The following is a 20,781-nucleotide window of genomic DNA, read 5'->3' on the forward strand; positions in this document are numbered from 1 at the left end:
TAGGGTCCGGCCGAAGTCACTAACCCAGTCGCTAGTGTTGCAGACACCAGAGCAAGATCCCATTGGTGTGGCACTGTGCCTGGCCACCAGAGTAAAAATAAAAAGGAATTAATAATAATAAAGTAAAAAGAAAAGAAGAAACCACTGCAGCAGCTGGAAAAACATGCCCAGCTCTGTTGGGCATAAAAAGAAAACTGGCTGATGTAGACAGGGGGTGGTGTATAGGGGAGGAGGAGCTTGAGCTGTCTTCAAAGAAGTTAACCTTTTTGTGCCCAGACTCCTCTAGCTCAACTATACCCATCATATTCAGTGTCCTCCATGGAAGAGAGATAAAATATAATATTATAGATACATATTTTGGTTTTATTTTCAATATCGCAAATTTAAGGACAGCAGGTTTTATTTTTGCTGTGGACCATAGTTTTTAATACAACATACATCAACTCAACTATTCCTTTCTTTTGAAAATATAAAGATACAAGTAAAAGACAAAAATCCTAAATGCATGAAATAAGAGGCATAGCGGTTCATTAGTTCATTGCCTGTATATTATGCAGCACTGTACAGGGGATCATAAACCAAATAAGGTACCATGGGGGGTAATTCAGAGTTGATCGCAGCAGCAAATTTGTAAGCAGTTGGGCAAAACCATGTGCACTGCAGGGGGGGCAGATATAACATGTGCAGAGAGAGTTAGATTTGGGTGGGTAATTTTGTTTCTGTGCAGGGTAAATACTGGCTGCTTTATTTTTACACTGCAATTTAGATTTCTGTTTGAACACACCCCACCCAAATCTAACTCTCTCTGCACATGTTACATCTGCCCCACCTGCAGTGCAAATGGTTTTGCCCAACTGCTAACAAATTTGCTGCTGTGATCAACTCTGAATTAAGCCCCATGACATGACACAGAAGGTATAGATGACCCTGCTCCAATGAGGTATAATTTCATATGGTACACAGTGATTGTAGTTGCTGAGGGAGAAAGAGTTTGTGGCAATTGCAAGACAAAAGCATTTATCAGCCACCAATAATTATGCAGCAATTAGCGACTGCCATTTCTGTGCAGCTTCCACTGGGTGATGGAATGTGGAGAGTGGAAGATATAGACAAGAAGGATGCATTTACCATTGTAAGAACCTTAATAGAAAACTTTAATAAAAGAGGTCCACTGTTACACTGTAATGCAAGCCCAGTGATTCCATGTGATCTCACATGATATTAGCTAGAAGCAGTAATCTGACTAGATTGCTTAGATTTTAAGCATGATCGATCCGTGTGTACTCCCTACAGCGATAGCGATGCGCAGCCCCGCGCATCGCTATCGTTGGTGCTAGATTGGCCAATCTAGCAGGTCGCTCACTTCACCCACTGGTGAAATGAGCGCCCCCCCATCTCCCCCCGCACGCTCAGCACACATTGCGCTGTGCTCCACATCGGCCAGTAAGTACTGGCCTTAAGAATTATGAAGGAGATGACTAGCACCAAGTTATTATTACTAATTACCAGATAAGCTCTATTATACAATATATCTTTACTATGACACTGCATTTCCTTTTACTACTATTACTATTTACTATTAATACCATATTAAAGTACAATCCTTTCTGACAAATAAATGAAGTCCAACTTTATGGGGTTAAATGCTCTTATCCATGGAGCTGAAATGGGCACAGGAACAACCAGTCTGTGTAAAAAGACAACTTTCTTTAGCTCTGTTCTCAGAGATGTAAGGGTACCAAAAGCTCCACAACCCAACTGTGTGATGCAAGAAGAGACTGACTGAGAACTTATTGTAGCCCAGGAAAAATTCTGAAATCCCTGGAATCACATACAGTAGGCAGTACCAAATTAACTGTAGGTGGGGCAAACACAAAAGTACGTGGTGTGACATGCCATTAGCTGTAGACACATTGCTGGGAAGCTAATTCAATGCAACACACAGTTGTAAATGGAGTCACAACAATGACAGGCAGTTTATAGACCTATATGCAATACAGGCAGCATACCAGTGACTGTCATACATTACAGGAAGCATCCCAGTAACTACCTTACAATACAGAAGCCATGCCAGTAAACGCCATACAAAAGAGAACATCCCAGTAACCGCCATACAATACAGAAAACCTTTGACTGATTCCCAATAATACAGAGAACATCCCAAGTGACACAATACATCAATGTATCCCAGTGACTAACATACAATACAATGACCAACCTAGTGAGTTCTAAACAATACAAAAAATATCCCAATGACCAACATATCATACAGACACCAGCCCAATGGCTACCATACAGTAGTGTACATACACCATCCCAGTGACCACAATACAGTAAGGAAAGTATCTTAGTGAGAACAACATTAGTAAACCCTAGATCATGAACAAATTCCATTTATATTCATTATACACCTAATTACCTCCCTTAGTCTTATCAAAGGAACCCCATCACCCTAAATAGCTACACATTGTAAAGTCTTTGATGCAGTATGTTTATTATATTCATTTATACTCATTCAAAATTTGTATTTGAACCTTTTTTTGAAAAATTACTTTTAAAATTAAAAATATCTTATTTCTGTCTGTAAGCCAACAAAAAGAAATAAATATGTTTACAAATCATCCTACTATCCACTGGAGTCTAAGGGGTATATTTACTAAAGCTTCTAAAAAATTAAGAGGTGATGTTGCCCATAGCAGCAATCACAATCTGTCTATTATTTCTCTATTGCATCCTAGAAAATTATAGAAACTGATTGGTTGCTATGGGCAACATCACCACTTTTCAGTTTTAGAAGCTTTAGGGGAGTATTCAATCACGGTCGGAAGTTCCGACAGGGCGGAAAGACGGCACTTTCCGCCGATAATCTGAACCTTCCGATACTTCAATATTCAATTGAAGTGCAGTTTTTTCGCCCTGTTGGAAATTCCGACAAGTCAAAAAACACATGGATGAGCGGCATCCATGTGTTTTCGACCCCGACGCCATCGAAAATGGGCTATTTGCGACCATTAATTTTCACCCATAAGAGAGGGCGGTATGAATAGTCAGAATGGGAGGGTAAACGGGCGGAACCGGCCTGCTATTGAATATTGTAGTGTTGGATCCTCTCTATCGGAGAGGATCCGACTTTAATTGAATATACCCCTTAGTAAATATACCCCTAAGAATTTATATAAAAGAAATGAAAAACAGTTGAAGCCTGGCATTCATCACAATGCAGTAAGAAATAGGTTGAAACATTTCCACATGCATTTGGCTTTAATAGAAGAAGATTATAACCTTTTGTTTTAGCAAAGATGTATGTTTAAAAAAAATGTAGACTAAAACATTTGTAAACACACAACAGATATGCAAAGTGCATTATAAATTAATAATAAAACACATTAGGGTTTATGTACATTTTCTTCAGTGTTCACAGTCTTACACAGACAGAAGATGAATAGGTAATAGTTTACACCACAAACATACCTGTTCTGAAAAGCATGCAATTCTGTTGTTATCTTTTCAATATCTACATCTGTCCATAGAATATCATAGTATCCACTGATTTTATTTATCACATCATCATATAATACATACAGTTTCTGTAATAGGCCTAATTCCTTCCTACATAAGAACATAAAACAGAATACACAATATTAATGGTCCATGTAGAAAATTCTCTGCCAACCTGTCAGTGTGAAGTCCCCACAGGTGATATGAAATCAGTCCTTGTATTTATAAAGACGATATAAACACTCATTTATACAGAAATGTGCAAAAAGACTTATTTCTGGTGAAACAAGTACAATCAGCACACACATGAAAGGTTTACCACTGATTATACACTGTTATTTCCAGCAGTAATCCCTTTGGTGGTATGATTCATCTGCATTAGAAAATACATGAGAAAGCCTATTTACCAAGTTATTATACTATTGCTGTTATACTAGGTTTTATACACTATTACTGTACTTGTTTCACAGTAGGTGTACCACTCTAATAAATCTTAAAATGAAATGATAAAAAAAAAAAAAAATACTTTATTCGTTTCTAAAGATTTTTTCTTTTTCAATAGTTTTATCTGTGTTAACACTTTTACTATGTAACCCTCTTTCCCTTTGGTTTCAGAACAGTTATAGATTACTATAGCATTAAAGAGGAGTGCCTCCACCCAAGCATTAATATTCAAGGGCTCGCTTGGGAAAACCCTGCGTGTAATAGTGTTTATCCTTAAACAATTACTAAATGCTACAATTACCTTTTGTCATTCAGATCTGTCACACACGTCTCCGTGAGGATTCCAGTAACTGGTAAGTAACTAATTAAATTATTTTATTAACACTGCAATGCTATATCATTGTCGATATACAACTTTATATCATTGGAACCATACATCGTAATAAATAATGAATTACTATAAAGTACATGTAAGTAAATTAATAAAATTAAATAATATTATTATTACCAAATAAAAGGCATACATAAATAAATAATATTTTAGAACCGGTTCTAATTAATAAACCCTACCAACCCAATGGTTATCATAAATTCCAATCACAGTACTGACCCCAAAGCACTCAAATTGAGAGTTATGATAGTTGTGCTACCCGGGTAAGTCACTTCTGTAGGCTAAAGGAATCGTTGGTGCACTGTTGGGGCCCTTGAAGAAGCTTTCCTTCCAATGTTAGTGGAGGAAGTCCCGATGAGTAACTATGAACTTTAAGTTGATTAAAATGTGGCTATGAAATAACTTAAATATCCTTTATATATTTTCTTTATACATAGTAACCAAATAAGTCTATCATCATCCGCTCCTGGATGTCAGTCAATCTTGCTTCAGTATAGCTCCCCCAACTAGGCAACTTATAGATCATATCTTTACCCATAATAAAGGGGCTAGGAGTTATTAGTGTACCTCTTGAGCTATTAGTGTACCTCTTCTCTCCCTTCTGTGGGATAATCTGTGGGTACTGGAGATATTCAGGGGATACTTTAATCTCTGTTTATTGTCTTAACTAAAAGTATCCATTAGAGACTGCAGTGTACTGATTATCAAATGTTCCTCAAATGGTATGGACGGAGGACTACACTGTCTTAATTGCTCTCCCCCTGAATTACCTTGGTATATTACCATAAAGGAGGGATCTCCAGAAGGGCGGACCCAAAGTGCGTCACGGCTCCCCCTGCACAATACCTTTTGATCATACCGTCCATAGGGGGACCCGGAGTCCTGGCCAGCCCACCGGCAGCAACCGGACCTGGGCAAACGGAAGCCGCACACTCCAATGACCTCCGCGCTCCGAGCCGTCACCCTCCCCTGTGTCACCGAGGCGAAAGTTCCAGGCAGCGCTGTCTCTGCTTGACCCGTCTGCCCAGGTATGATCGCTCTCCTCGGTCTTGGGGGTTTACTTTCAGGGAAGCTGCCTTCTATCCCCTTAGTTAGGTCCTCTGGTTTTCTTCCTCTGGCGCAAGGGCTAAGTCATCTGTGTATACTAGCGGAGCTGCTGCCGTTCCGGTGCCAGGCGTATCTCTCCGATCACTTTCTCCTCTGCGTCTCCGTTCATCTCTCCTCCCGCACAAGCCGTTTAACCGTTCCTCTCGTCTCTCTCGTGCCCCTTCTAGAAGCTTCCCTCTAGCCATTCACTCTCTCTCTCACCAGCTGATCATAATGCCACGAGCCCCTCTTATATCTTGACTATTATTATAACAGTCTCTTTATATTGCATTATGTTATATCACTATAAACAATCATTATTATTATAACTACTAAACTTTATAACTATCATTACTCTAAGACCTTACTGTTCACAGGGGGAAAGGCCATTTTTCTAAATATCTATATGCATACAAAGGGCTAAATTCTCCCCCTGGTGATTCTAATGAATGGGATTAGAAAATCACCACCCCATATAATCTATCTGTTCAAAATAGGGCCAGGGTAATACTGGAGTGGAGCGTACTACCAAAGGTACTTCCGTAGGAATTCCCAATTGGTCATAGGTGAGTACCCTAGGTGGCCTCCGTACTCTTTGAGATCTAGGTAAAGGAATAGAACCCGTTTCTGATTCAGGGTGGTTCTCCCCCATATCTTCACCCTCTACAGGTACATTGATACCTTGGTAGTCACTTCTTTCACCAATCCTACTGCTGTCTTCCATATCTCCCTCCTTACTATACATGGTAGATACATTATCCCAATTATCCTGCTGATGAGTATCCTCTGGGTTTCCTCCACTAGGCCCCGAAGGCTCCTCCTCTTTATAGTATCTTCCACTATAATACTCTTCATCCTCCTCAACTTTTTCTACTAAAGTTTCCATTTTCTTGGGGGTATTACCCAACCTCCTTGATCCATGAAGAGAAGTGTTTTTTTCTGTATCACCACTACTATTTCTCCATCGGGTATCATGAGATATAGGTAAGAGGTGCTGACGGTGATAAGTTACCTGAGGACCTATTCCATCTTCGGGTACTAGTTGATAGACGGGAAGGTCTGGAAGTTGTTTTAGAATAATATATGGATTGGGTCGCCACCGATTAGTGAGTTTTCGACTTATTGGGACCCCAAATATTCGAAGCAATACCTTGTCTCCAGGAAGCAACCGATGCTCTCTTACATGCCGATCATAGTGAGTTTTGTTCTTTTCTCCAGAGCGTTTGGCAGCAGTTTGAGCTAATTGATAGGCGTTTTTTAACTGCTTCTGAAGGCGTTTTACATATTAATTATGAGAGGAAGCATTGGCATATGACGGTGTCCCCAAACAAACATCAATGGGTAGTCTAGCTTCTCTTCCGAACATTAAGAAATAAGGTGTATACCCTGTAGATCCATTCTTAGTGCAATTATATGCATGCACTAGAGAGGAAATATGTTGCTTCCACTGGTATTTTTGTGTTGGACTCAAGGTTCCTAGCATATTTAATAATGTCCTGTTGAACCTTTCAGGTTGCGGATCCCCTTGAGGATGGTATGGAGTCGTTCGGGATTTTCTTATCCCGCAACACAGGCAGAGTTCCTTAATTAGTCTACTTTCAAATTTTCTGCCCTGATCTGAATGTATTCTTGCTGGTAATCCATAATTCTGAAAAAACTTTTCCCATAGGGTTTTAGCCACTGTAACGGCTTTCTGATTTGGGGTCACGTAAGCCTGTGCATACCTAGTGAAATGGTCTGTAATCACCAATATGTTTCCATCCTTCCCTCCCGGTTCTTCCAAGCTTAAAAAGTCAATGCATACTAAATCCATGGGCCCCGAGCTTTAAATGTTAACCAAGGGAGCTGCCCTTGCGGGAAGTGTTTTCCTCAGTATACAGTTTCCACAAGTCTTGCAATAATTTTCAATATCTTTGTTCATGAAAGGCCAGAAGAAGCGATCAGCAATTAATCCTTGAGTTTTATAGTATCCCAAATGTCCATGCCTATCATGCAATTCAGATAGGACCAAAGGGGTATAGTTACCGGGTAGTACCAATTGTAATCTTTTGCTGCCATCAGGCCGTATACTGCTCCTATAAACTAGTCCATCCTGTAAGATTAGTCGCTTTAGTTGACGAATCAACATTCGTGCTTTAGGCGTAATATTCTCTTCTTTGACATGTACTGGACATCCTTCTAAAATACGGACTATTGGAGAAATATCTTCATCTGCTTTCTGTTCCATTGCCATCTGAGCCGAGCTGATTATTTCCATTCCATCTACCTCGGCTCGATTCAGCCTACAATACTGATACGGTATAGCTTGTTCTGTGGCTCCTATCAATGTAATGGCCGCTACCATTGCTGTCCTAGTAATGCTGATCTGATGACAGAGTACCTTTACATCAGCAGCAGGAACTTCTACCCATTCCGGGATATTTTCATTAACTGGTCTATGAGGCATTCGGGATAAAGCATCGGCATCCTGATTACTGTTGCCAGGTCGGTATTTTATGGTGAAATTATAATTGCTTAGAGCGGCCAACCATCTGTGTCCTGTCGCATCAAGTTTAGCTGTTGTCTGGATGTAGGTTAAGGGATTGTTATCGGTTTGGACTACAAACCTAGCGCCATAAAGATAGTCATGAAACTTCTCAGTTACTACCCACTTAAGAGCGAGAAACTCCAATTTATGTCCAGGATATTTTTTTTCACTTTGAGATAGTCCCCGACTAACATACGCCACTGGTCTGAGTTGGTGATCTTGCTGCTGATATAACACACCTCCTATACCATCAAATGATGCATCTATGTGGACTTCATAAGGAAGCTCAGGGTTTGCATTAGCTAATACAGTAGAGTGTGTTAATTGATCTTTTAATTTTATAAAAGCCTCTTCACATGCTGTGGTCCATCTATTTCCAAAAGGTTCTTTAGGTTTAAAATAATCTCTAGCTAAGGTTTTCTGCCTGAGGTGGTAATACTCCCCCTTCCTTGGCGGATATCCTCGGGTTAGATCCGTGAGGGGTCGGGCGATTTGAGAATATAGAGGGACAAATTTGCGATAATACCCGCAAAATCCCAAAAATGATCTCAAATCCTTGAGATTTTCGGGTCTTGGCCAATTCTGTACGGTGTTGACTTTATCAGGGTCTGTTGCTATCCCTTGTCGATTTACGATATGCCCTAAATATTTGACAGATGAACGACAGAATTTGCACTTGTCAATCGACAGTTTAAGCCCTCGAGATTGTAACCGATCTAATACTTTTATCAATCTCTCATTGTGTTCTTGAAGAGTCTTTCCAAAGACAATGATGTCATCCAAATAAACTAAAACTTCCCGATAGCACATATCGCCCACGGTTCTTTCCATAGTCCTCTGGAAGGTGGCTGGGGCTCCAGTTATACCTTGAGGCATCTTCAGAAATTCGAAAAAGCCAATAGGACATATGAACGCCGTTTTGGATCTATCAGAGGGACTCATGGGAATTTGGTAGTACCCACAGCGAAGGTCCAACACCGAAAACCACTGGCTGCCTTGCAGACAATCTAATGCTTCCTCGACCTTAGGAACGGTGTATTGGTCAGGGACCGTTCGGCTGTTCAACTTACGGTAGTCTATGCACAGTCTAATCTCCCCATTTTTCTTTCTTGCCACAACTATAGGGGAGGCATATTGACTTTCGGAATCTGCAATTACTTGATTCTCCAGTAGCCCTTTTAGATGATTCCGTACATCCTCGAAATCAGCAGGCGCCAGCCGCCTCGACCTTTCCCGGAAGGGCGTTTCATCAGTTAATTTAATATGATGTTCCACTCCTATAGAAGCCTAGATCCCATTCATCTTTGGCAAAGACTGTCTCCCGCTTTAATAATTGTTCCATCAAGAGTTGTTTACAGTCCTCCTGGATATCACTTCCCTCAAAACAAGATTCTAAGTTAATTCTAGAGGTAACATGCCCTTTATCACCTGGTTCTGAAGCCCTAGTTCCATCGGATAAACCATCATTTTGTGTTATGTACATACATTTCCTTCCATTTCTTCCTTTCCCTGATGGACTCTGTGTTCAAGTTCTTGTTTTTCACACCACTTAATGAGATTCCGGTACATGTTAGTATTAGTACCTACAATAACAGGTAAATTTCCATTGTCTCCTGGAGAATCCGGACAAACTAAAGCTATCAATGGAACAGTCTCATTGGGGGAGCCCAAACCTGGTTCAAAGGTAATTTGCGTGATAATATACCCTAGATAGGGATACCGTTGCTCACTCAGTCCCCAGATGGTGAGTCCACTTAACGGTCGAATGGGGATATCTGAAAGATGTTCATGGTACCATGACTCAAAGACAATGGATACTTGCGACCCACTATCCATTAGAATAGTACAGTCTTTTCCATGTATAATAGCCCTAGTTAATGAGGCCTGTCCCAGTAAATTTTCTGGAAGATTCTGAGACCACTGTGCACTCCCCATTGCTTGAACCTTTATGATCGGGGAGCCTGTGAGGGGTTCACAGGGCTCCCATTCTCGTTTTCCTCCAGAGTCTCTCTCCTCCTATTATGGTTACTTCCTCGGGTGTCATCCCGATATAGGGGACATTCAAAAGACCGATGCCCTAGCTGTCCGCAGCTATAACACTCTGTATTTGTTCTAGGTCCTCCCCTCCGATTGAGTCCTCTACCCCATCCAGATGTCCGAGTAGTCATAAGTGTTTGTGGCTGAGTCTGTAAAGCAATTAGTTGATCGATTTTCTTGTTCTGCTCCTCCATTAATTTTAATATTCGATCATCTAAAGTAGGATGAGGGGTGTCAGCTGATGGCAACACCACTTTAATTTTTCTAACAGACTTTTCCCGTGTTTCAATTTGGACCTCTTCCAATTTTACCTCCTTTACTAACTCTGTCAAGGTAGGAGGGGTCTCTCTAGCCATAGTGCATCTTAATCTTTGAGCTACTGGGTTATTAGTTAGTGCCCCTTTTAAGACTTGATGTAACCTTTTCTCGTTAACTACCTCGGGACTAAGGCCGCCTTTGTCTACAATCTTATATATTAAGCGGTCAACCCGGTATATGTAATGAGTCAATGTCTCTCCATAATCTTGATATGTACAGTTCAATCGGGCCATCAAATCTCCTACATCTTCCAATGTTCCAAAAGAGTAATCCAGGGCTTCGATATAATCCTTCAGGGTGGCAGTAGGGTTACTCCGGCGAGTAGCCTGGATTACCCCCATGGCAGGCCCCCGTAAACTCTCGACCACCCGTTGTCGCCTTATGTGTTCGGGGCATTGCCATTCCTCAGAATGTTGTATTGCTGCTTCCCGCCACATTTCATAGGTTTCTTCTCCAGCTGGAACAGGGATAATTCCGGAAAAGATTCTTAATCTTTGGTATCTGCCTTCATAATGCCACCTTTCCAGGTGGCTTACCACTTTATCCACAACATTATCTACGGGAGTATCAGATAGACCATTCGGGGTAGAAACCTCTTCTTTTCCCGTAGTCGGAAAACAACCCCCTGACTGGGGTTCCCCCATTCCGGGACTGTCTAATGCTTCCCCTTGAGCGACTTCTGCCGCTTCCTCTTCATTCCTTTCTTCAGGCCACATTATCTGTATTTTCCTTCCCATAGTGCCTTCTAATAATACCATACTGGGAATCAGAGTTCGGTCCAATGGATGCTCATTCTTAATTAAGACAGCACAAACATTTCCATATGGGCCGGACCATTTATCAACTATACAGGGTTGAATTACCCCACATAAATTCCCCACAGTCTTTAAAATACCTTCATCCGTTACAGTGACCATATTTCCTCGTAACCCAAAACAATATATAGGATCTACCCCTTTCTCTTGGCACCATCGACCCACGTCAACTTCAGTACTACTTTCCATACTGACAATAATTTGGTTAAACAGGAGACAACAGTAATATAGGGATCTCAGCAGTGCCTCCACATGTAACCCTCTTTCCCTTTGGTTTCAGAACAGTTATAGATTACTATAGCATTAAAGAGGAGTGCCTCCACCCAAGCATTAATATTCAAGGGCTCGCTTGGTAAAACCCTGCGTGTAATAGTGTTTATCCTTAAACAATTACTAAATGCTACAATAACCTTTTGTCTTTCAGATCTGTCACACACGTCTCCGTGAGGATTCCAGTAACTGGTAAGTAACTAATTAAATTATTTTATTAACACTGCAATGCTATATCATTGTCGATATACAACTTTATATCATTGGAACCATACATCGTAATAAATAATGAATTACTATAAAGTACATGTAAGTAAATTAATAAAATTAAATAATATTATTATTACCAAATAAAAGGCATACATAAATAAATAATATTTTAGAACCGGTTCTAATTAATAAACCCTACCAACCCAATGGTTATCATAAATTCCAATCACAGTACTGACCCCAAAGCACTCAAATTGAGAGTTATGATAGTTGTGCTACCCGGGTAAGTCACTTCTGTAGGCTAAAGGAATCGTTGGTGCACTGTTGGGGCCCTTGAAGAAGCTTTCCTTCCAATGTTAGTGGAGGAAGTCCCGATGAGTAACTATGAACTTTAAGTTGATTAAAATGTGGCTATGAAATAACTTAAATATCCTTTATATATTTTCTTTATACATAGTAACCAAATAAGTCTATCATCATCCGCTCCTGGATGTCAGTCAATCTTGCATCAGTATAGCTCCCCCAACTAGGCAGTACTTATAGATCATATCTTTACCCATAATAAAGGGGCTAGGAGTTATTAGTGTACCTCTTGAGCTATTAGTGTACCTCTTCTCTCCCTTCTGTGGGATAATCTGTGGGTACTGGAGATATTCAGGGGATACTTTAATCTCTGTTTATTGTCTTAACTAAAAGTATCCATTAGAGACTGCAGTGTACTGATTATCAAATGTTCCTCAAATGGTATGGATGGAGGACTACACTGTCTTAATTGCTCTCCCCCTGAATTACCTTGGTATATTACCATAAAGGAGGGATCTCCAGAAGGGCGGACCCAAAGTGCGTCACGGCTCCCCCTGCACAATACCTTTTGATCATACCGTCCATAGGGGGACCCGGAGTCCAGGCCAGCCCACCGGCAGCAACCGGACCTGGGCAAATGGAAGCCACACACTCCAATGACCTCCGCGCTCCGAGCCGTCACCCTCCCCTGTGTCATCGGGGCGAAAGTTCCAGGCAGCGCTGTCTCTGCTTGACCCGTCTGCCCAGGTATGATCGCTCTCCTCGGTCTTGGGGGTTTACTTTCAGGGAAGCTGCCTTCTATCCCCTTAGTTAGGTCCTCTGGTTTTCTTCCTCTGGCGCAAGGGCTAAGTCATCTGTGTATACTAGCGGAGCTGCTGCCGTTCCGGTGCCAGGCGTATCTCTCCGATCACTTTCTCCTCTGCGTCTCCGTTCGTCTCTCCTCCCGCACGAGCCGTTTAACCGTTCCTCTCGTCTCTCTCGTGCCCCTTCTAGAAGCTTCCCTCTAGCCATTCACTCTCTCTCTCACCAGCTGATCATAATGCCACGAGCCCTTCTTATATCTTGACTATTATTATAACAGTCTCTTTATATTGCATTATGTTATATCACTATAAACAATCATTATTATTATAACTACTAAACTTTATAACTATCATTACTCTAAGACCTTACTGTTCACAGGGGGAAAGGCCATTTTTCTAAATATCTATATGCATACAAAGGGCTACAACTATATTAGTGGAAATAAAAATACAAATATGAACTTTTATTTCCACAAAACATGAGCAGATTGCTTGCCAGCCCAAGCAAGACCATCTTTTTAGAGACTGTCCCTGCAAAGTGGGAAATTAATCCTTACTCCCCATCGCCAGCAGCCCCAGCATAACGTTTTAGTGAATTGTAGCAATAAGGCATTTGTCATTGTTGCAATATTTAGCAATAAATGAATAATCTTTATCTCTGGAGAAAAGGGAGAATGATAAATAGGTTTACAGAGAAAGATAGTGGTGTTTGTGGATGAGGAGAGGGCTCACAAGGAGATGTAGTTATGTGACCGGCACAATACCGACGGCTACATCCCGGATGCTCTAAAACCCAACAGTCGGCATGCCAACTAGCAGGGACTATTCCCACTCGTGGGTGTCCACGACACCCATAGAGTGGGAATAGAACCTGTAGTGTGCGCATCTCGCCACCGTGCCCAAGACATTCTGTGACACATATCCAATGAGTTTTGTAAATGACATTCAATGCAGATTTAATAAAGTAATGCACTTCTTGTTGGCAGGATAGAATATGTATGGGCCCATTAATCATTGAATATTTGCCCCTAAATCCCTGAAAATGGTATGTAGTTAAAATACCGCCTGTCGGGATCCCGGCTGTCTCAATACAGGTGAAGTAGGTGATTTCCCCCCTCTGCGCCCCCCCTGTCGGCACTCTGGCGCACAGGATGCCGGTATACTGACATTCGGCATCCCGTGCACCGGCATCTCATACCTATTCCCCGAAAACATTGTTTTTCATGACTACGCATTGCTGAATACATTAAGAAGTGCAAAGCATTCTGTATGAGAGTGGGGGTCTAGTGAAGACTATAGGCCACTGTAATATGATTATACTTTATGACTTACAAGAAAGCTTAGGGATATTCTTGTTCTGTATCTATTGGCTTTTTATTTAAGTAGGATAGAGCCTTGAATTAGACAGATATGTGTCTTTTAAGTCTAAACAGCGGCAGCCATCTGCGGTGATAAAATATTACACTCTTTCAAAAGCTATATATACATGTATATACATATATACAAGCTATATATATTAAACAGTATGTGCTATATTTGGATTCATTCTTATTTTGGTGCATTTTGTTTAACCTATTGTAAAAAAAAATCTGCATTACCTTCTCGTATGTACAATTTCATAACCTGACACAGGTAATCCCAAAAGATGTTCTCCAGCAGAATAAGTGACACATTTCCTCCACAGATCATCAAATTTGGCCTTTAATCATTGTCATCAAAATACAATGCCACAGATTAGATATACATGCATTAGCCATGTGGTACTACTACTAAATGAATACAAACTTGTGCCTAGAATACATTTATGTAGTACAGGCTGATTCTCCAATATCCAAAATTCTTGGGACCAGAAGTAATCTGGATTTTTCAGTATTTTGCAATATTTGTATACCATAATGAGATACAGTATGTTGGGGATAGGATCCAAGTCTAAACACAGAATGCACTTTTGTTTCATATACACCTTTCTTATTCACACAGCCTGAAGGTCATTTTATACAATTTTTTTTATCATTTTGTGCTAAACATAATTATGTTTTACAGAATATTTCGTATTTTGGAATATTGGATATGGGAGACTCTGTATGACAATAAGTTACTGCATACTGATTACTTACAAGCCAGCCAAAGCTAGCACAATGTATAACTGCTAAGGAGGGCGTTTGATCTCACTGAAGCACATTAATTACCTGCTTGGATTATCCTGCTGCTTCCCTGCCCTTTTATGCCAGCACTGGCATATACCTATATCAGTGCTCGAAGTGAGCCGGTATACTCCGGTATGGCATACCAGCACTTCGAGCACAGAAGACCCCACTGCCGCCTTTTCTATTCCGCGCTGTTCAAGCTCTGGAACTGGCAGCCAAACAGTAGTGGCCGCTCCTGAGTGGCTGCCGGTCCATGGCAGATTTTAAATGGTGTCGGCCATAGGCACCGAAGGCCATCTCCACAGCACCTTCTCCTCCTCACCGCCGCTGCCCAGGGCCTTCTCCTCACCGCCGCCACCCACGGTCTCCTTCGCACTGCCGCTGTCCAGGGCCTTCTCTCCCGCACCGCCGCCACCAAGGGCCTTCTCCTCCTCACCTCCACCAACTACAGCCTCTGCACCATCGCCAACCACAGAACCCTCCGCTGCTCATTAGGTACTGTTACCCTGCTTCCCTATGTCCCTCTGTCACTCTTTCTGTCCCTCTGTCACTGCTATCACTCTCCCTGTCACTCTCTCTGTCCCTGCTGAAACTCTGTCACTCTCCCTGTCCCTGCTGTCACTCTCTCTGTCCCTGCTGTCATTCTCCATATCCCTGCTGTTACTCTGTCATTGTCCCTGCTGTCACTCTCTCTGTCCCTATGTCCCTGCTGTCACTCTCCCCGTCCCTGAATTTTGTCTCACACTGTGTGGCATAATGTGAATTTTGGATCATACCGTGTTGCATAATGTGACTTTTGGATCATACCGTGTTGCATAATGTGAATTGTGGATCATACTGTGTGGCAAATTGTGAATTTTGGCTCATTCTGTGTGTTGTAATGTGAATTTTGACTCATTCCGTGGGAATTTTGGCTCATTCAGTGTGGCATAATGTGTAAGGGGCACCAGTACTAGATAGTATAAGGGGTCCTACTATTGTGGTGCATAATGTGTATAAGGGGTATATGGTGTGGTACACTACACTTAAGGACACACCCCCTTTTGAGTGGCCACACCCCCTTTTCTGGAGCATAATTACAACCTTCACTTTTCCATACCCCCCCTTCAAAATTTCCACTTCGACCACTGACCTATATTGTGACTAAGGAAGTAGTTGTGAATTATTGGGAGCCATTAAGGAACAGTTGGAAAACAAGGTAATAAGGTACAGCAGATTAACATACTAGTGCACCTTCTTCAGAGAAAATTCAGAAGAAATTTTAATAAATAAAGTAAATTCCTGTCCTCATCGGAGGCCGCTGGGAAGCTTTGAGTATAGAAGCTTAGCTAGGAGGGCGGGCACAAGTCTATTATTACGCTCCCCTCTATACCCCTCCGCCAGCAGAATGCCAGCTATTTTTCTAACTAAATCCAAAACAACAGAAGTGAAGAAGCAAACAAAGTTAAGTAACATGAGAGGAAAACGAGAGCATAAATAGGTTGGTGCTTAGTGTCCACCAATGGACTCTTAGAAAAGTATAAAAATCCTCTATCATTAAATCTGAATGCACTAGAAACCTTAGGGACACCTCAAAGCTGTCAAATGGTGGTAGCTCAGTCAAAATGGTATCGTCACCTTCCATCCAAAACCAGCATTAAACTTGTAAAGCTTCGCAAACAGCTGGCCATCAGACACAGCTAATTAGCTTACTACTGTACCTGTGCCGCGCTAGCCAGTAGGACCAGGTCTAGCACAGTTATCTAGTATAATGTGCCTCACCATTTCCATTACAGGTTGCCCTGCTCCAACTGTAATATGAAGCATTAATATTGCCAGATGATGTCATGTATAATATGGGTAAAATCGACATGGGCATATTTATGTTATGTTTTTGTTAAAATGTGTTGCCTAGTGTTTTTTCATGGCTGCTTTTACTCAAGGCTAGTATATATATATATATATATATATATATATCGGTAATAAAGCTGCGCATTAGACACACTTTCCTTTTTCACATATCCAGCAGATAATTTGAAAGTCCCGTGTCCTGTTTTCTATACGATGTACGCTGCCGCTTCCTCAATTCAGGAATTAGAGCCACTAATTCCAATGCACATGTAACGGAAGAAGAGTAGAGGGCGCAGGTATGAGTAAAAGGTTTACAATTCCATTTATTAAGAACACATGCTCACATACATCTCAGTTTAAAATGAAGCGTTCCGTCCTTCACATGGTAATCAAGCCACGGAGCCGCTCTCTCACACAGCCGATCCTCCGTCTCTCTATCAGGAGTCACAGGCGAATAGTCCTTCTCTCACATAGTGTTCCGAGGCATTTCCTTAAGTGTAATGGAGGTGACCTTAGTAAGTTTAGTTTTAAAGCATTGGAGCATGTAAGGTTAGATGACAGAGGGGGGGGGATATATTGAAACAGCTTAGTAAGAGGGAGGTTTTTTGGATCCATGCGTTAGAAACAATTAGCCCATTAGGACTGAATGAAAATTATGATATAACCCCCTTTTTACATGAGTTGTACCACGGGGAACTCGCTTCGTGCGGCATTGTAGTCGGATCATTGATCCCTTTGCCCCTCTGTGAGCTGAGCTCCCTATGGTATAGTGGAAGTTAGGTTGTAAGGGGTTAATATGTAAAAACTGTTTTTGTTGAACGTTAGCATATCTGACTGACTGTGATTCTCGTTGCTCCTTGAAACAATTTATTATGAAGTATCTGTTGTCAATCATTGTTTTGTTTTATAGTATTATTTTTTATCTTATTCTATTCTATTTATTCTATTCATTCTCTTTTAGGATGTATTGCGCTAATATGTAATACCTGGAGTACCCGTATTGCTAATAATTTTAGTAGTCTCAGTGTCGTTGCTGATTAACTTATAATTATATGATAGCTGTTATATAATAGCAGACTATAATTAATAGTATATGAATGATGACTTAAAAAAGTGTTTTTGGAGAGATTGTATTGTATACGAATCTCTTAAAAGTATGTAAATTCTTGGTATCTGTATATGTATGTATAGAATTAGTTAACTTGAATGCCTCTAATCCCTAGAGACTACACAGGTGTATGGGATGATGATACGCAGGTGTTTTGTGTAGTATAAATGCAATGATAGATAGTGCTTAGCCACACCCCCTGACGAAGTCCATAGACGAAACGCGTTGGGCGTGGCCTGTGGAGCTGGCGACAGACCGTCACAACCTGGTCTCGGTCCCGGTGAGAGAAGGACTATTCGCCTGTGACTCCTGATAGAGAGACGGAGGATCGGCTGTGTGAGAGAGCGGCTCCGTGGCTTGATTACCATGTGAAGGACGGAACGCTTCATTTTAAACTGAGATGTATGTGAGCATTTGTTCTTAATAAATGGAATTGTAAACCTTTTACTCATACCTGCGCCCTCTACTCTTCTTCCGATATATATATATATATATATAAAACCCTAGCTGGGTGTGGCTCACAAGCCAGCTGTTGCTTGGATGTTACACTCTGTACCCGAGTGGTGAGCATATTTAACTGCAATTTAATGTTGCGTTAGGCACTTACGGTAGGGATGTAGTTATGTGACCGGCAGTCACATTACCGGCACCTACATCCCACCCCCTAATCCTGAAAGTTGGCATGCCGACAAGCAGGAACTATTCCCACTCGTGTGTTTCCACGACACCCATACAGTGGGAATTCAACCGGTGGCCCCCTATCGTGCCCGCTGGCAGCTATTCAATTGTTCCTGCCGACGGACGGGATATCAACATTTCAGCTTGCTAGCCCCAGGGGTGGCGAGCTGAAATACGCAAAAAGTGATGCATTTGGGCACCCAAACAGGAATTTTTGGGGGTGTGGCTTTGCTAGCACGCTATGCAGATGTGACATTCTGGAGCTCCTGCAGACCGTCTTCAAAAACTATTTTATCTGCCTACCAGCGGACTGCTAACCTCCCCATCCCTGATCAATTTGCCCCATACAAACTGGGATTACCCAGTGCTGAGGTTTAGGGAGCCGGGGGGATGCGCCTTACATTCCTGCAGGTTGCGGCCCTCTCACTCTCTTGAAGCTGGGTCCTGGACTACTGGTGGCAACCGGCTGCCCTCACACAAAAGGTCGCTTCCCAGTACTCTGCTCTTCCAGCGCTCTCCTCCCGCGACTGCCCTCACAGAAACAGGATGAACTAGCCAACTTCCAGCAGATGTCCGAGCAAGAGGATTCTCAGATCTGCCACAATATACTGTACTCCTTCTTTCTGATAAACAGGAAGACCTTGACAATCAAGGTAGCCTTAGAATCCGGACCATTATGAAATTGGTGGAATCTGTGCACCTTGAACACTACCTCCTCCACCTCTTTTGTGTCTTAGCCCCCTCTGTTCTGGATGATATGTAGATCTTGGATAGGGTTCATCGTGCTCTCTGTCCCGGGCACAAGATACAACCCAACTGAGGGACGTCATTTTGAGACTGCATTATTTCCAGGTAAAGGATCAAATCTATGCACAGACTCGCAAGTCTCAACAAACTGTATTTGAAGGGACGGCCCTCTTGATTTTCCAAGACCTCTCCCCCATCACTCTAGCAAGAAGGAAGGAGATGAGAGATGTCACTAAAATTCTTAGAGATCATGAGATCAAATACAGATTCCCGTTCACTCTACAAGTTAGATTGAATGGTAAGATCTTGTCTGCTAAGATGCCAGATGAAGCTTTGCAGATCTTTCAATCCCTGAACCTCCCAGGTCCCAAGATTACTCAAATAGGACTTTTCGTGAATGCGCACATGACTCAAGTCAGGTTTAAACCCAACTAATATGGGTGCAATAGGGGCAATAACGAGGGACAATTGAATATCGCCCCACGATCTCCCATCTCTTTACTGTTTTGTTCCCAATTGTAAAGCAAACAGAATATGCTGTTCAGTAGGTACAGTAAATGATAATAAAATACATTTATATGGAGCTTTACAGGCAAAAAGGGCAATTTAAAAAAAAATACAAAATCGTTTAATCTGTAACACCATTTTTCTGTAACTCTACTGGTTCAACCATATAGCAGAAGATTAATCATTTGCTCTATGTGTTTGTTATAAAACTGTGGTGATTCTATTTCTAAATGTTCTGTATTCTTCAATGGTGTGGGTTTACAGTTAAATGACTGTACAATAGCAGATTAACAAGGTTTTGTAATTAACATTATGTTTACCTGGAAGATATGTACTCTGGTACTAGCTTCACGAGGTGGTATATCTGGAACCATTGGTCCTTCCTATAGTAGAGGCAGATTTAACACAGAATAGTATGAGTTATGGTAGACTTACCATTGTTAACACTCTTTCTGCAAGGTACTTTGGGTTCCACAGGGAAACATCGGGTGTAGAGTGGATCTGGATCCAGAGGCACCAACAGGTAAAGCTTTAGCTGTCCCAGGATGCATAGGGGCCTCCTATAACTCCACCTCCAGGCACTGTGAGCTCAGTTTCGTTAACCAGTCCAATGCAGGAAGCAGGCAAGAGAGAAGGAAGATGTTAATCACATAAGAACACAATCTCACAACAGGAGAAGGTACCAGTGGCTAATGCCATACAAACCGATAGAAGCTAGGTGAGTCAGTGTGGGTGCCCTGTGGAACCCAATGTACCTCGCAGAAAGAGAGTTAACAATAGTAAGTCTACCATAACTCTTTACTTTCTGCAGCAGGTACATTGGTTTCCACAGGAAAACATCCAGGATGTCCTAAAGCAGTTCTTTAAGGGAGGGGATGCGTCTGAGCGGATATGAGAATCCGGCATCCAAAGGAAGCATCCTGGGAGGCAAAGGTATCAAAGGCATAGAACCTAAGAAACGTGTTCAATGAGTACCACGTAGCCGCCTTGCACAATTGTTCCGCAGACACGCCACGGCTGGCCGCCCAATAAGGTCCAAAAGACCGGATAGAATCGGCCTTA

General features: G+C 41.8%; 1 protein-coding gene across 1 annotated transcript in view; it reads right to left on the minus strand.

Moving 5' to 3' along the window:
- Positions 1-20,781, minus strand: part of DNAH8 (dynein axonemal heavy chain 8) — a 1,853,457-nt gene that overhangs the window by 992,793 nt on the left and 839,883 nt on the right. The window contains exons 32-34 of the mRNA XM_063918852.1: positions 20,040-20,102; positions 14,301-14,401; positions 3,472-3,609 (exon numbers count right to left, since the gene is read on the minus strand). Coding sequence (XP_063774922.1) covers positions 3,472-3,609; positions 14,301-14,401; positions 20,040-20,102 — 302 coding nt within the window. The remainder of the gene's footprint in view (positions 1-3,471; positions 3,610-14,300; positions 14,402-20,039; positions 20,103-20,781) is intronic.

The sequence above is a fragment of the Pseudophryne corroboree genome, chromosome 4, assembly GCF_028390025.1.
Source record: "Pseudophryne corroboree isolate aPseCor3 chromosome 4, aPseCor3.hap2, whole genome shotgun sequence".
Taxonomy (NCBI): domain Eukaryota; kingdom Metazoa; phylum Chordata; class Amphibia; order Anura; family Myobatrachidae; genus Pseudophryne; species Pseudophryne corroboree.